Below are 15,147 nucleotides of genomic sequence, written 5' to 3' on the forward strand. Positions count from 1 at the left end.
ACGAGGAGAAGAGACGGACGAGCGTTTGCTTGCGGTTAATACCGAAGGGACGGGATGAAACAAGGAAGCCAGAATGCAGCGGCCCCTCGATATCACCAGGAACTGCTACAGGAGGAGGCGTTCTGGCACGGGTAACTAGGGTAAGTATGGCTAATGACCGTTAGCAGTTATTTCGGCCTCCCCGAGGCAGCGCTGAGGACTAAGTAACCTGAGGGGCTCTGGCCTGGGTTGGGGCAGAAGTGCAGGCAGGCGGGATCAGGCATTTTCCTCTCAGCTCTCCGAGCTGAATCCTAGCCCTGAAGGAAAAAGCACTGGGGGGAGGCTACTCGGACACCTGCCATGTCGAGGGCAGGGGCAGGAGCTGACCCTTCCCCGACGGACGGACGGACGGACAGACGCTGGTGCGGCGGTGACTCTTTGGATATCGTAGGTAAGGGGAGGCACGCTGGTGCCGAGCTCCAGGGCGGTTTGCCTGAACACGATGCCTGAGGCAGGAGGTTATGCATTGTGTCCGGGGCTGGGAGCTGGTCCCCGAGTCCCATGTACTTGGGAGTGCCTGCACTTGCCAGGGAGCCCGGTGCTGTTCCCAGAGCTGCGGGGAATTTCCCTTGCGTTGCCTGGACCCTCGGGGCTCTTGGGGGTGTTTCCCCTCATCGCGAGGGCTGCCAGAGCCCCTCCAGGGCTGCGTGAGGTCCCCGAACCGCTCCCGGATTTGCTTTTGGCACTCCGCAGTGTCGCTCGTGTGCCTGGGGCAGCCTGCAGGCGCCATCCTGTCAGCCGCGTTGAGCCCTGCGGCGTGCCTGGTGACCCCTCTGGTGTGCGCCAAGGCCCTTCCTCTGTATTTTGGTCTGCCCCAGAGCCCTGCACTTGCCCTCTGATGCCCTCAGGACCCCTCAGTTCACATTCTGGGTTGCCCCCGAGCCCTCTGCGTGCCTTTCGGTGCGCCCCGTGGCCCCGTGTGTGTTTTGCGGCACGCCGCAGAGGTCTCTGTTTAGCTTTTTCTCCTGTCCTGGAGTTTTCTGGGTGCTTCTGGGTGTGCCCCAGGGCCCTCCTTTTGGTGCCCCCCGAGTCACTCTGTTTGCTCTATCGTTGTTCTTTTTTTTTTTTTTTTTTTTTTTTCTTGACTTGTGTTGCACCCAGAGCTCTCGATTTGTTCTCTTGTGCTCCGCATACTCCCCTTTCCGCACTCTACACCCCAGGCAGGGCTCTCCCTTCAGCTCTCAGCAAGCTGCTGTCAGGAGAGTGGGGGTGCCTCTGCTGCCCTGGCAGCCCCAGCTGTCCCTGAAGGGGCTGATGGCCAGGCCCCCTGCCCAGTTCCTGCAGGCCCACAGCTGCGGGCCCTGGGGCTGGGATGAATGCCAGGGGGAGCTGGGTGGCAGGACAGGCCCCAGGTGGGGCTGATGGCAAGGGCAGGCCCACATTTGGGGGCTGGGGCCGCAGTTGGGGGGAGCTGGCGCTGGGGCAGGAGCTGGGCAGCGGAGCTGCCACGGAGCATGGCCCTTCGGGACCAGCCCGGCGGCCGCCCCGCGGAGGAGGTGAGCGGGGCCGGGGGAGGCGCGCTGCAGGCTGCGGGTCCCGCATGTGCCGGGGGTCCCGGCGGCTGGGAGCGTCCCGGGGCCACGGAGGCGGGGGGAGGAAGGGGGTGCGCCGGGGCTGTGGTGCGGTTTACTGCGCGGTCGGAGGAGCGCGGGGGGGGGTCTCCTGTGTCAGCTCGGGAGCGTGTCGGGGAGCGGGGGGAGGAGGGTCGTGGAGGGGCGGGGGCAGTGTCGGAGCTGAGGCGGGGCCGGTGGCGGGGGTGTCGGGGGAGCCCCGGGCCGGTGGTGGGGCCGGCGGGGCCGCGCTCGGGGCTCTGCGGCCGTTTCCGGGGGGACAGGGGGGAAGGGGAAGGGGGGCGGGACGGAAAGGAACGGAATGTGCCGAGGGTCAAAGGTGCCCCAGCGCTGCGGGTGGGGGGCGGGAGTTGGGGTGCGGGACTGCGGGGAGCCGTAGCTTTCGGCGCGGCATGCCGGGAGCAGTAGTCTTCCGGCACTGGGCTTCCGGTGGGGCCTGTTTGTTCTGAGCGCGGCATGCTGGGAGCGGTAGTCTTCCGGCACTGGGCTTCCGGGCCGCCCTTTTCGCGTGCACGGTATGCTGGGAGGTGTAGTCTTCTCAGGCGGGGCTACTGGGTGACCATGCTGCGCCTCTCGAGGTGGCCCCGCGGGGGGGGGGCGGCGGCGGCAGGTCCCTGCCAGCGGGGTTCCCAGCAGGCGGCCGCGTGGCAGGCCAGGAGCTGTAGTGCCCGCTGGGTCTGTTCCTTACTGGACATGTGTCACTCACGCCTGAGTCCCCACAGGTCACGGGGGACAGTGGAATGCCCCTGTTTTTCCCCGGTACAGGGCAGGAAGTGTTTTCCATCTCCGATGGTGTTGCAAGACAACCTTGGAAGCTCAGAAAGAGTGTTCCTGCTGTTTAAACTAGGCAGATGAGGAGAACACCCCACCCCCCCCCCCAATTTCCTGGGAGGAAATAATTCTTTAATCAAGGCCATGCTAGAAGTGCTAAAGCCTTAAAGAAATAGTAAATCAAAATGTTTTGTTTTCTATGTAGACGTTGCCGATTTAGCAAAGGAATTCGAGGTATCCCCGAACTGAACTGTCCTCATTATAATACAAGAAAATCACGCCCATAGGTCAGAAAGACCTGTGCCCGGGTGAAGACCCCTCCCCTGAGCATGCGTAGTTTTAAAATGGTGTGTAAGCAATATTAGAATTGTATGTAAATCACTAACCAACCGGTGTAAGAGGGAAAGTTGCAAACCTTGCAACTTGTATAAATGCTACTTGGAAAGCCGGGGCGGGGGAGGGAGGGGGGGAAGTTGCGCTTGATTTGTGGGGAAAACACCGAGCAGCCAGGCTTGCACAACTCTGAAATAAATAAGCAAATGTCTCTCCTGAGCGTGTCATTATTGGCTTAGTGCACAGCGGGCAACGAATCCGCTTTTCGGACAGCAGCGTGACCAGGCAGGGTTGTCCCCGGGGGCTGGGGCTGTCCCTCTTGGAAATGGGGAGGGCGGGAAGAGTAGGAGGGGTGCTGCGGGCTCCTGGGGGTCGTAGCTTTGCTCAGGATTGGGGCCGGTTAGGCAGCTGCTGGGAGGAGTGGCGGTGCTGGGAGGGCACGGTGCGGAGCTGTCCTGCTGTGCAGCGCAAGGGAAAGTCGACCAGCACCGTTGCTGTCCGAGGACCCTGGAACAGCCCGAGAGACCCTGGAACAGCCACCCCACGGACACCGTGTCACTGCCTCGCAAGGCCACCGCATGCAGGTACGTTTGACTACATCCGGCAGAAGAAATGTAAGCCGAAGGATCAGGGCAAATAGCTGCTTGTCTAGGTTTGTTACCTAGCGACGCACTGGCAAAGCTTTTTATGAACACCCGTACTCGATCGAGTGCGTATTCATTCTGTGAATATTAATTACTGCCAGACCGCGTACGTCACTGATGCTTTAAAGCAAGTCCGTGGCGCTGGGGTAGCACGTGTAGTGGAGGCTAAATGCAATAATACCTCGTTTTGATGTTGTTCTCTTATACGAAAGCACTTGGAGCAGATTAAGACATTTCTCGTCCTATTTTGTTTATTGAGTGGACCCTGATACTGGGGAGAAGCTGCCGTGAAGCAGACCTAGTAGTCAGCTTCCTTAGAGAAGGCGTCTTGTCCTGTATTTGAGGGCTTCCGGTACGTTTTGACAGACAGTAGTGAGTGACGGGTTTCCTTTGGACCCCCCAGGGAGCAGAAAGTTCTGCCGGGAAGGCAAAATGTTTCTTGCGGCTGGGTTGGAAGAAGCTGGCTGCTGATGCAAGGCAGTGACAATTCTGGGGAGTCGCGGGAAGTTCTGAAAAGACGGTCGTTCCCTTTGCTAGAAGGCTATGCACTTCGGTTCCTAATAGCTGTAGTAATGAAGCCAGGTAAGCGTTCGGGAGGAGCCCAAGCCACTTTTGCCTAGCGAGTATTTGCAAGGGGGGCAGGAAAGCGCTGCGCCCTGCTCCTTGCTGCCCTCGCGTGTCTGAAAGGCGGCACTGCACGCGGGAGGGGGCGCGCTCACGGCTGCCCTCGCGTGTCGACAAGGCAGCACTGCAGCCGCCGGCGGCCACCGCTGCGTACGGAGACCGTTGCGGGCAGCCGGCGCACACGCGCGCGCTGCCGGTCGCCGCGTTGGCCGCTACTCTGCGCTCTCTCGGGGACGGGTAAGCGCAGGGGCCGCGCTCGTGCCCCCTGCCCGGTGCTCACGGACCGGGAGCGCTTTTCCCGAGAGGGCTTTTCCTTCTCGGTGCTTCCTGGGGGCGCGGGGACGGGCAGTGCCGTCTCGGAGCTGCTCCGCGGCGCTCTCTCCCCGGGGCAGCCCCAGCGCCTGCTCGCTGATGCCCGCCGCTCTCTCGGGCGCGGGCAGAGCAGCCTCGGGGCGCTCGCTGCTCGGCCTGAGCGCCGGGGTGGCGCGGCGGGCTGCGGTTGGCGCGCGGGAGCCGGCCGGCTGCAGCGCGGCGCTGCGACCACGCGAGGGTGGGGCCATTGCGGGTCTGGGCTGCCTCGCGCTGCGCTCCCCCCGCCCCTCGCGCTGCGCTCCCCCCGCCCCTCGCGCTGCGCTCCCCCCGCCCCTCGCGCTGCGCTCCCCCCGCCCCTCGCGCTCCCCCCGCCCCTCTCGCGCGGTCCTTGGCCGGCGCACGCGCGGTGCGGCGGCGCGAGCCCTGGGCGGCCGGCGCACGCGCGGTGCGGCGGCGCGAGCCCTGGGCGGCCGGCGCACGCGCGGTGCGGCGGCGCGAGCCCTGGGCGGCCGGCGCACGCGCGGTGCGGCGGCGGGCAAGATGGCGGCGAGCAGGGCGGGTGTTTTGGCTGGACGGCGGCGGGCGAGGGCAGAGGCGGGCTGGAGTCGAGCATGTGGGGGCCGCGGTGAGGCGAGGTGAGGCGAGCGTGTGCCTTCGGGTGGCCGCGGGTGTCGGGCTGTGTCCTGCCAGCCGGGGCCGTCGCTGCGTGGAGGCGGCGGGGCGGGGGGGGGGAGTCGGGCCGGGGTCCGCGCCGCGCCGCGCCGGGTCTGCGCGGCGCCGGGTCTGCCGGAGCGCGGCTCTGACTCTCCCTTTTGCGTGTGTCGCCTGTAGGGCCCCGGTTCCTCCCCAGCGCGGGCCGGGGCGTGCGCTCGCCCCTGCGGACGCAGCCTGGAGGAGTGTGTGTGGGGTGCCTGCGCGGGGGTCTGGATGTCTCTAGCAGCGGCACGGCAGCCTGATGCCTCCTCTCGTCTGGGACGCGGGGTCCTTGGGGAGTTCCCTGCTGCCTCCTCTGGCGTTCTCTGCGAGCTCATAGATCCCTCCACCTCCTCTCCTCCCCCCCCCCCCCGCCCCGCTCCCCTGTCTGGTGGGGTGGGAGACCGGTGGCTGCTCCCACCGAGCTGAGAGCCACGTAGGGCACCCCATGTGCTCACTACGCATCTGGGATGGCACCCCTGCCCTGAGGGCCCCGCAGAGTCCCACCCTTCCTGCAACCAGCCCCCCCAGAGCCATTAAACCACCCACAAATCCTGCCCCAACACCCCCACAGGCCCCAAAACGCCTCCGAGCCCTGCCGCAATGTTGTCACTGACTCCAGACCTTCCCCTGCACTCTGTGCAAGGCCCCAAACTTTCCTCAAACTGCTGCCAGACCCAGTGCCCGCAGCAGTGAGGCGTTCTAACAAAGATGGGGTGCGATCTGCGTCTCCGCCTCGACTCAGTCCCGCTTTAGAGAAACAGGAACTTAGAGCACTTCCTGGTGAAGAGTGTTGACGGGTGAATGTGCGGATGACAAAGAGACTTTTCTCTCTTTTCTTCTGAGCCGCCTCTCAGAAGCCTCTGTGTGTGCACGATGTGGCTGATCTGGGATAATCGTGCTGTGCGCAGTGCTTAAGGAGAACATTGCCCTAAAATGGAGGGCTAAGGAATAGCCTAAAAAACCTAAAAGGCTCGGGAAGAGCAAAAGAGAACACCGATGGGCTCTGGGAAGCCCCAGTGATGCTAGCGAAAACAGCGTGGCTTTTAGGCACCTCCTCAGAGCAGCAGCAATGTCTCGCTCCAGCCTATGGGGCAATGGGGACTCTTAATTACCGCCTTGAATTACCACAAGTGTTGCAAAAGCAGAAGGGACTAGGGAGCATGCAGAGCAGGTTATGGACTATATGTCAAGTTTAAACAAGCAACAAGCCCCTCTGCAAACAGAAACAGGTTTAGCCCTAAGTAATAGACGAAGGTAGCTGTGAGTAACGTGAAGCGAAGCGGTGACGTCAGTCACCCCGAAAGCCTCGGAGAAGCGGTCTGAAAATCTGGTACCCTCGCGGCCTCGGCAGTCTTTTTGGTTTGTTTGGCAGGGTAGCCCACCGAAGGGGGACATCTCGAAGAGAAGCAGCAAGACCTGGGGATCCGGTGGTTCATTTTGGTCGTCGCCTGTGAGGCCAGCATGCAAGAGTAAGAGGAAGCTAGGAGCAGTCTCAAAAAGGTAATAGGTTTGAAAGGGAGACAGGCAAATCGAGGGCTGTCGTTCCTCCACGTAGTTAAAGACCGAGAGAGTTGTCGGTTAAGCGCATGCATACGAGGGTTTGCGAACAGTAACAATAACACTGAAGCGGAATAAAAATAAGGTTTCGTGGAAGATGGCGTTAGGAAGGTATTAGGCGACGTGCCCGCCTGCCTAATAACCTAGCCCTAATTGCTGTGTGTAACGTTTCCAGACCGTTTACCCTGCAACGTATGGTGCAAAGTGCCGTATTAAGACCTTTCCCTTAAGGAAAAGAAGAAGGAAAAAAGAAAAAAAAGGGGGAAAAAGAAAACAGGGTAAAGAGAAAAAGATCATGCATAAACCTAAGCGTTTCACTGGAAGTAAAACGCGAGTTTATCGCTTCCTTACAGAGATGGAACCGAGGACAGCAAATGCTGACGAGGAGAAGAGACGGACGAGCGTTTGCTTGCGGTTAATACCGAAGGGACGGGATGAAACAAGGAAGCCAGAATGCAGCGGCCCCTCGATATCACCAGGAACTGCTACAGGAGGAGGCGTTCTGGCACGGGTAACTAGGGTAAGTATGGCTAATGACCGTTAGCAGTTATTTCGGCCTCCCCGAGGCAGCGCTGAGGACTGAGTAACCCGTTCCTGCCCTGTGGCTGCTGTTCCCTGTATCTGCCTTAGCTTTGCTTTGGCTGTTTCTCTTTTGTTTTGTTATCGTACGCGCAGCTACGGAAAGGAATAGATGTCATGCTTACTTTTTTAGATTAATTGCCACGGCTGAAGTTGAAGAGACCAAGAAACGTAAGCCGCGAAGGGGCACATCTTGAAGAGAGGGGGCTAGACCTAGCGATCCAGTTGTTCGTTTTGGTCGTCGCCTGTGAGGCCAGCATGCAAGAGTAAGAGGAAGCTAGGAGCAGTCTCAAAAAGGTAATAGGTCTGAAAGGGAGACAGGCAAATCGAGGGCTGTCGTTCCTCCACGTAGTTAAAGACCGAGAGAGTTGTCGGTTAAGCGCATGCATACGAGGGTTTGCGAACAGTAACAATAACACTGAAGCGGAATAAAAATAAGGTTTCGTGGAAGATGGCGTTAGGAAGGTATTAGGCGACGTGCCCGCCTGCCTAATAACCTAGCCCTAATTGCTGTGTGTAACGTTTCCAGACCGTTTACCCTGCAACGTATGGTGCAAAGTGCCGTATTAAGACCTTTCCCTTAAGGAAAAGAAGAAGGAAAAAAAGAAAAAAAAGGGGGAAAAAGAAAACAGGGTAAAGAGAAAAAGATCATGCATAAACCTAAGCGTTTCACTGGAAGTAAAACGCGAGTTTATCGCTTCCTTACAGAGATGGAACCAAGGACAGCAAATGCTGACGAGGAGAAGAGACGGACGAGCGTTTGCTTGCGGTTAATACCGAAGGGACGGGATGAAACAAGGAAGCCAGAATGCAGCGGCCCCTTGATATCACCAGGAACTGCTACAGGAGGAGGCGTTCTGGCACGGGTAACTAGGGTAAGTATCGCTGATGACCGTTAGCAGTTATTTCGGCCTCCCCGAGGCAGCGCTGAGGACTGAGTAACCCGTTCCTGCCCTGTGGCTGCTGTTCCCTGTATCTGCCTTAGCTTTGCTTTGGCTGTTTGTATTTTGCGTTGTTACTGCACGCGCGTACGTGGAAAGGGAAAGACAGAACGAATGCTCTCTTAGATTAATTGCCACGGCTGAGGTTGAAGAGAGTAAAAAACGTGAGCAAGCTGAAGTAATAGAATCCAAGGGAGCCAAGTGAAAGCTGTCTTCCTCTGCCAGAAAAAGGGAAAGCCCGTTCCTCCTGGCAAGGAAGGAGCGCCATTAATAGCGATCCGAATAATAGATCGCCAGCGTATAACGGAAGGTCTGTATGCATTACGAGAAGTGCTCTGCGTACATGTGTCTCCATGTGTGTGACTTTACGTGCCTGTGAAGTGTCATACTTCACGAGCTGCGAGACAGCAAATTATTATCTTGGGGGAGTGGTGGTCAAGTGACCAGAGCTACTGAAGAGGAAGGGAGCGAGAGAAGGGTCTGAAGTGTAAAACTGAGAGATCGATTTCAGGAAGGCTCAATCAGCGCAAGCCCCGGGTTAGTTACCTGGCAATGGTATTTGGGGAGACGGGATGACAGTAGATAGGTTGAAGCCTCATGGAATTAAGGCTCCTTCTCACCGGTTCCCGCTTAGAGCAATTGTAGGAGGATTTAGTTTCCTCCAGCAGCATTAAGGTGGCTTTGCCGGTGTCAGCAGACCGCGGTGGAAAGTACTGGGAGGGAGTCGGGAAGGGAGCTGGGACGAGGAACGTGACTCTGCTTTCACTGAACTGGAAGAAGTGGCTATAAAACCTCCTGCCCTCAAATTCCCAGGACAAGGAAAGCCTTTTTCGGTAATGCTTTCCACATCTGCTGACTGCGTGGGAGCAGCACCGCTAGAAAACGGCAGTAAAGGAAAGCGGGTGCCGGTCGCCTCACCTGTACGTCCCCTTTGGGGCTGGAACAAAAAGTCTCTGGCTGTGAGAAAGACTGTTCAGCAGCGATGTGGGCTGTAACCGTCTTTGAGACTTCTAGCTTTGATCGCGCAGGGGCCATCCAATCTATTCAGTTCCCTCTAAAGTAATCACGTCAGGGAAATAAAGAGACAGCGGAGTATCATCTATCCGAGTGGCGCAGTGGGCGCTGATCTTAACGAGCAGGGGCAGGGGGGCAGTTGCTGTGCAAGTGTTACAAGCAGTGGCTCTTCTTGTGCGCGTCTGAATTGACTGAGGGGCAGAGCACGGTTGCGCCAAAAACGCGGACGCAGGAGGTTTCCGAGAGGTTGATCTCTAGCGGCTACTTAGTCTGACTTCCCTTTCGCGGCAAGCCTGACTGTCTTCATAGCTCTCAGAACAGGGGTTAGGGGAAGCGGTACTTGTGGCTTGCGTATTCTTGTTTACCTTGCTTGAGTGTGTATATTGGATCCGCTTTTGTGCTTATAAACAACTTTGGATTCTTATGATTTTCTGCAGAGCTTTGATCTTTTTCTTTTTTTCTTTTTCTTCTTGGTTTGTTTTTTTTTTTTTTTGCTTTCCTCCCTCCCTGATGGATTTTACTATGCCTCCGTCAACGAGCCCTGGCTGGCAAAGTTGCTGTGTCCCAGCGGAGACTCTTAGGCGAGATGGAGGAGTTCAGATCCGCAGCCTGCCAGAAGAACGTCACCCAGGAGGGGTTGCTAGCCTCGAGCTATAGGCGCTGGTGCATGTGGCTCGTTGTGTCAGACGCGAAGGGGTTTTCTTTGGCTGCGGAAATTTTAGCTTGCCTTTACACCCTGTAGCAGTAGTATTTTTGTTTTGATAAACTGTGTTAATCGTAGGCGTTCAGGACCTCGGGGAACGACTGTGTGCTGCCGTGAAGAACTACAGGCTACCACCGCTCTCGGACCTTTGTAAGTTATCACGCATCGAGAGCTTCCAGGAGAATTCAAATGCCAGCAGAAAGGTTCTCCGCCCGGTCCCGACGAGGAGGCTTCGGCCCCAGGAAGGTCGGCAGCGTCCTTACCGGACTCGCGGGTAATAAGCCGCGATGCATGGACCGGCAAAGGAGGGGGGGATAGCGACTGGTAGCCCAGAGTCTTCAGTAAGACAGAGTCTTACTGTTGCTAGCTGGGCCACGAGGTCTGTGCGAAGCCTCGCCTGTTTGTTTGGAGCTCTGTTTTGGTCTGTTTACCTGGAATGACCAGTGACGCCTAAAATAAGAATTTTCGTGGCTAGATGGGTCAGCTGTGACCGCACCCGTCTTTGCCTTGCTTCGCTGCCTAGCAGCAACTTGGGATGCCAGAGTAAAAACTGCCGCAGCGCTTAAGGGAGGCTCTGCATTTGCCCAGGTTAGGGAGCCATCGTTAAAGCTTTGGGGGAAGAAAGCTCTAAAAGGAGAATCTCCCAGTGACCTTGGTGGCTTGATTCACTTGCAGGATGCTGTTCTGAGGGCCAGCAACTCGAAGGGATGCAGCTCGGCCCTTTTTGTTGACTTTGGTGATGCTGTTTTGAGGAAGCATGTAAGTACAGAAGGGGTCTGGGAGGGTTTTCAAACAAGACGGGAAAGAGCAAGGAAGATTTGAGAGCGTGGAAAAACTAGGTGCCGCGGGTACTGAAGTTGTTACGGGCTGAGGGCGTTTGGTGTTGAGCATCTGAGAGGGGCTAATGCACGAGGAATGGTAAAATGCTGTGACTGAACGCGAGGTTCCTCCCCGGCCTGGGCCCGTGTGTGCACCCTCGCTCCCACAGACACCCCGGAGCCGTAGGGAAACGGGTGAGCAGGCCCACGAGCGGACTTTGGGCACAGCGGTGCGCAGAGAGCGCTGCGGGCTCAGCCGGTGGGGTGGAGTCGGAGCATGGCGAGCCAGGCTGTCAGGATCCATCCGGTTCCGCTCCCTGCCCCTCTGTCCAGCGCTCCATCCTTCTCTTTCTTTCCCCGTGGCTCTGTCCAGTGCCCCATCCCTTTGTTTAGCTACTCGTTCCTCTGCCCAGCTCCCCCATCCCTCTTGTACTCTTTCCATCTCTGTGACAATATCTGCGTCCATCTAACTGGCTCTCTATCGCTCTATCCAGCTCTTCATCGTCCTCTTCCTCTTCCTATCCCAGTACCTGCTCGCTGTCCTTCCGTGCGGCTCCCCATCTGTCTGCCGCTCTCGTCTGCCTTTCTGCCTGTACTTCTCTTTGCCTTCCCAGCCCTCTGTCCACCCCTCCAGCCATCTCTCTCTATTTCCATCCCTCTGCTCAGCTCCTCATCCATCTATTTGCCTCCCTATCCCTCTTTTCCCCTGTTTTGTCCCATCTCTCTGTCTGAATTGCCCTCCCTCTTTTTCTCTCTCCACCTTTCTGGCCAGCTCTTCGTCGTTCTCGTCCTCTTCCCATCGCTCCTACTGGCTCCCTGTCCCTCTCTTCCCGTCCCCGTTCCTCTCTCCGGTTCTCCCCCCTTCTCTGTTGCTCCCTCGCCATTCCTCTGGCCGCCTCGCCTTCCCCATTTTTCTCTCTTCTGCTCCCCGGTCCTCTGTGCAGCCCTCCCTCCATCTGTGTGGCCCTCTGTCCCTCTCTTTCTCTTCCTTTGTCCAGTGCCCAGACCCTGGGGCCAGCTCTCTGTCCCTCTCTTTCTTTCTCCCTCCATCCATCTGCCAAGCTCTCTGCCCCTCTTTTCTTTTGTTCTCCCCCCTGTCCCCGCGTCCAGGTGGAGGTCTGTCGTTCCTTTGCGTTTTGTCTGGTGCGGCGGGTGGCGAGAGGTGGTCGGCGCTCGGCAGAGATGGTGATCGGCAGCGCCCGGAGGGTGCCGTCGGTCGGTCTGGTTCGGGTCACGTCGGACACCTCCGCGGGGACTCTGCCCGCGGAGGCGCGGGGCTGTGGCTGTGCAGCGGGGGAGCACTAGCGGGCTAGAGATGCCGTGGGGTACGCGGCAGGCAGCGAAGAGGCTCCTGGGGAAGGTGTCACGGAGGCAGAGAGCAGCAGAGGCTCCGAGACCTTGGGCGTTAGGACAGGCGCTCGCGGTAGGGCGGTCTGGAGCTGCTGCTGCTGCTGTCTGTCCTACTCGTCAGCGCGGTCTGCAGTTACTGCCTCTTGTCTGCCTGCGCGCAGCCAGGGCTGTCACGTGGTGCAGCTTGAGTTGTGATTGCGATGCTGGCATTGAGCCCACTTTTCTGTCAGGTCTGCCTTTATGCAAAGTGGTGTCTTCCCTATGTCTACAGCTCAACCCATGTTGTTGATTTAGTGCTTCCTGAGGGGATATGCTGTGCTGTCAACACGCACACCCACCCCACCCCTGCCATCGCTTCCTGATGAATGCAATCATTTACATAGCTTCTGGCTTGTTTCTTTCCTTGGAACTCCTTTCTCTTTGCTGTTCTGGTCCCTCCAAACAATTTCTGTTTCTAGCATTATTAGTGTTGGGCCCTAAACCTTCTAGACCTTCCTTCTTTGAAGTCCAGAGGTTCCAGTATTGTTTGTACTTTGAGAATAAAGGTCCTTCACAACTCATGTCTTAAGTATGCAACTGTCTTACCTGGGATTTTCGTTTTCGCAAGTTACTGTTTCTTTCAGGAGCCAGCTACAACAGTAACTTTGCTATAGCAGAGAAATGGGGTTACATGTGTATGAGCAACAGCACCGTAGTACGCAGCAAAGCCATAATCTACAGTACTGGTAGCACAAGTCAGTTTCCCATCAGCTCCATCTCTCCAGGGTTTGGAGGTTTTGGAGGCCTTACTTTTTATCCTGCCTTGGCTGGACGGTGCTTTCTGAGAGTGTCCATCAGAGGCAGAGTTTCCCTGCGGAGGACCATCTAGCAAAGGCTGGAGGCGGCCGGGTGCCTGAGCGAGCCTGCCTGTCCGTGAGAGCTGCTGTGACATCTTTGTGATGAAATGGAGCCAGAGAGGGTGACTGAAGCAGCAGGGAGGGTCAGTCATAACTGTGGGAACAATTACGGGCCTTGGACTAGGGAGTAGTTCTAGGAGGGCTGTGCAGTTGCCCGGCCTCTAACTAACTGCTCTGGCCTCTTTGCAGGTGCCGAAGCCCAGTCGGGCAGTCGAAGGAGCCTTGTCACAGCTGGGAGCTCTGCGGAGATGCGCGGCTGGCCATGGAGAGTGAGCTCTGACTTGCAGCGTGGACACAGCTAAGTCCTGGGCTGCATCGTATGTGAGCAGTGCTGGGAGGTGCGAGGTGATTGTTCCCTAGGTGGTCACTGGTGTCACTGGCTGTGGATGTTTGCCCATGGAGCTGAGAGGACCAAAAATATTAATTGTCTGACCCGGAGATGAATTAGTGCTTGCAGTGCTTCAGGTAGGTTCAGTGCAAGTGCAGCCTAGTGCAGTCCTGTGGAGTGATTCTTGCACATGCTCACATTTGAATGGTGGCTAAAACCAAGCCTCTAAACAGCAGCTGTAACGTGATTCTGGTGCATGTCTTCCCGTTCTGCTGTGCTTCTAGAGGAAGGGAAAACTTCTTAAGCTGTGGGCAAAACTCCTTGCCTTCTCTTTACTGTTTTCATGTGTATGGGTGCTTTGGTGTTTGTTGCTTAAAGCTGAGGGTTTGGAATTTTTCACTTAAGGTTTATTGTTTAGTTTGTTGTTGAGGGTCTCTCACTCCGGAGTTACAGTTTATTCCTTTCTTTTGTGGGGCTCAGTCTTTATCAGTCAGGGTTTACAGTTTGCTCGTTTAGTGATCAGGGCGCAGAATTTAAAATCCAACCTTAGCCATAAATTTTAAAGTCTCGGCAACTATTAGGGTTCCAAGACCTGCAGTTAGTGTTCAGGGCTTATGACTTACTGATAAAGGAAAAGGGCTAAATCCTTAGATAAACTGTAAGCCCTGAAGCCTAAGCAGCAGGCTGCAAACCCTTCTTTGGGCTTTGTAACCTTCCCCTGTACCCAGCGTTCAGCTCTGCACACCGACCTGCGCTCTGGATTTGATATGGCGCAGGCCCATCACACGGAGACTGGCAATGTGACAGGTGAGCTGAGAGCTGTGGAAGTGTCTTGCAGGGCTCTAGCCTGGGGTAGGGCAGAAGTGCAGACAGGTGGGATCAGGCATTTTCCTCTCATCTCTGAGATGAATCCTATCCCTGAAGGAAAAAGCAGAGGAGTAGGCTGTCAGCTACTCGGACACCTGCCACATCAAGGGCAGCAGCAGGAGATGACCCTTCCCTGATGGATGGATGGACGCTGGTGTAGTGATGACTCTTCAGGCATCACAGGTAAGGGGAAGCATGCTGACACTGAGCTCCATGGCAGACTTGCTTCCAGCTATTGTTTCTGCGCAGTAAAACAATAAACAGTTGCTTTATTCTTTGCACTCATCTCTGTGGTTCCTGCTGTTGGTTTGCCTGAAGATGATGCCCAGGGGAGGAGATTACACATTGTGTCCGGGGCTGGGAGCTGGTCCCCGAGTCCCTTGTACTTTGGAGTGCCTGCGCTTCCCAGGGAACCCAGTGCTGTTGACAGAGCTGTGGGGAATTTCCCTTGCATTGCCTGGGCTCTTGGGGGTGTTTCCCATCATTGTGGGGGCACCCAGGGCCCCTGCAGGGCTGTGTGAGGTCACCAGACTGCTTCTGGATTTGCTTTCAGCACTCCCCAGTGTCCCTTGTGGGTCTGGTGCCAGGGCCTGTGTGCCTGGAGTGGGGAGATAGAGTTTCCATGGGGGTGGGGGGAGCCTGCAGGCACCATCCTGTCAGCTGCACTGAGTCCTGTGACATGCCTTATGACCCCTCTGGTGTGCCCTAAGCCCCTTTGTTTGTATTTTGCTTTGCCCCAGAGCCCTGCATTTGCCCTCTGATGCCCTCCGGAGCCCTCAATTCACATTTTGGGTTGCCCCCAAGGGCTCTGTGTGTCTTTTGTTGGGCCCTGTGGTTGTTTTGCAGCACACTGCAAAGTTCTCTGTTTAGCTTTCTCTCCTGTCCCAGAGTTTTCTGGGTGCTTCTTGGTGGTGCCCCCAGAGTCACTCTGTTTGCTCTGTCATTGCCTTTTTCTACTTTTGTTGTACCCAGAGCTCTCCATTTGTTCTCTTGTCCTCTGCATACTCCCCTTTCCCCTCTCTATACCCCAGGCCTCTCCCTTCAGCTTTCAGGAAGCTGCTCTCAGGAGTGGGGGTGCCTCTGCTGCCCTGGCAGCCCCAGTTG

At 57.0% G+C, this 15,147-nt stretch overlaps 1 protein-coding gene across 8 annotated transcripts; it reads left to right on the plus strand.

Annotated features, from left to right (window-relative positions):
- Positions 1-7,837: 7,837 nt before the first annotated feature.
- LOC135327660 (proline-rich protein 36-like) lies at positions 7,838-14,324 on the plus strand. Of its 8 annotated transcripts, none has more exons than XM_064508046.1 (5): positions 7,838-9,744; positions 9,863-10,058; positions 10,460-12,931; positions 13,038-13,983; positions 14,101-14,324. In XM_064508046.1, the coding sequence occupies exon 3, from the start codon at positions 10,880-10,882 to the stop codon at positions 11,789-11,791; it is 912 nt and encodes a 303-aa protein (XP_064364116.1). In that variant the 5' UTR covers positions 7,838-9,744; positions 9,863-10,058; positions 10,460-10,879; the 3' UTR covers positions 11,792-12,931; positions 13,038-13,983; positions 14,101-14,324. The 8 variants fall into 8 exon arrangements, 5 of the variants coding, with proteins under 5 accessions (XP_064364116.1, XP_064364120.1, XP_064364118.1 ...); XM_064508050.1 differs by having other exon boundaries at positions 13,038-13,313; XM_064508048.1 differs by having other exon boundaries at positions 9,863-9,934.
- Positions 14,325-15,147: the final 823 nt, after the last annotated feature.

Source organism: Dromaius novaehollandiae, chromosome 2 (genome assembly GCF_036370855.1).
Source record: "Dromaius novaehollandiae isolate bDroNov1 chromosome 2, bDroNov1.hap1, whole genome shotgun sequence".
Classification (NCBI taxonomy): domain Eukaryota; kingdom Metazoa; phylum Chordata; class Aves; order Casuariiformes; family Dromaiidae; genus Dromaius; species Dromaius novaehollandiae.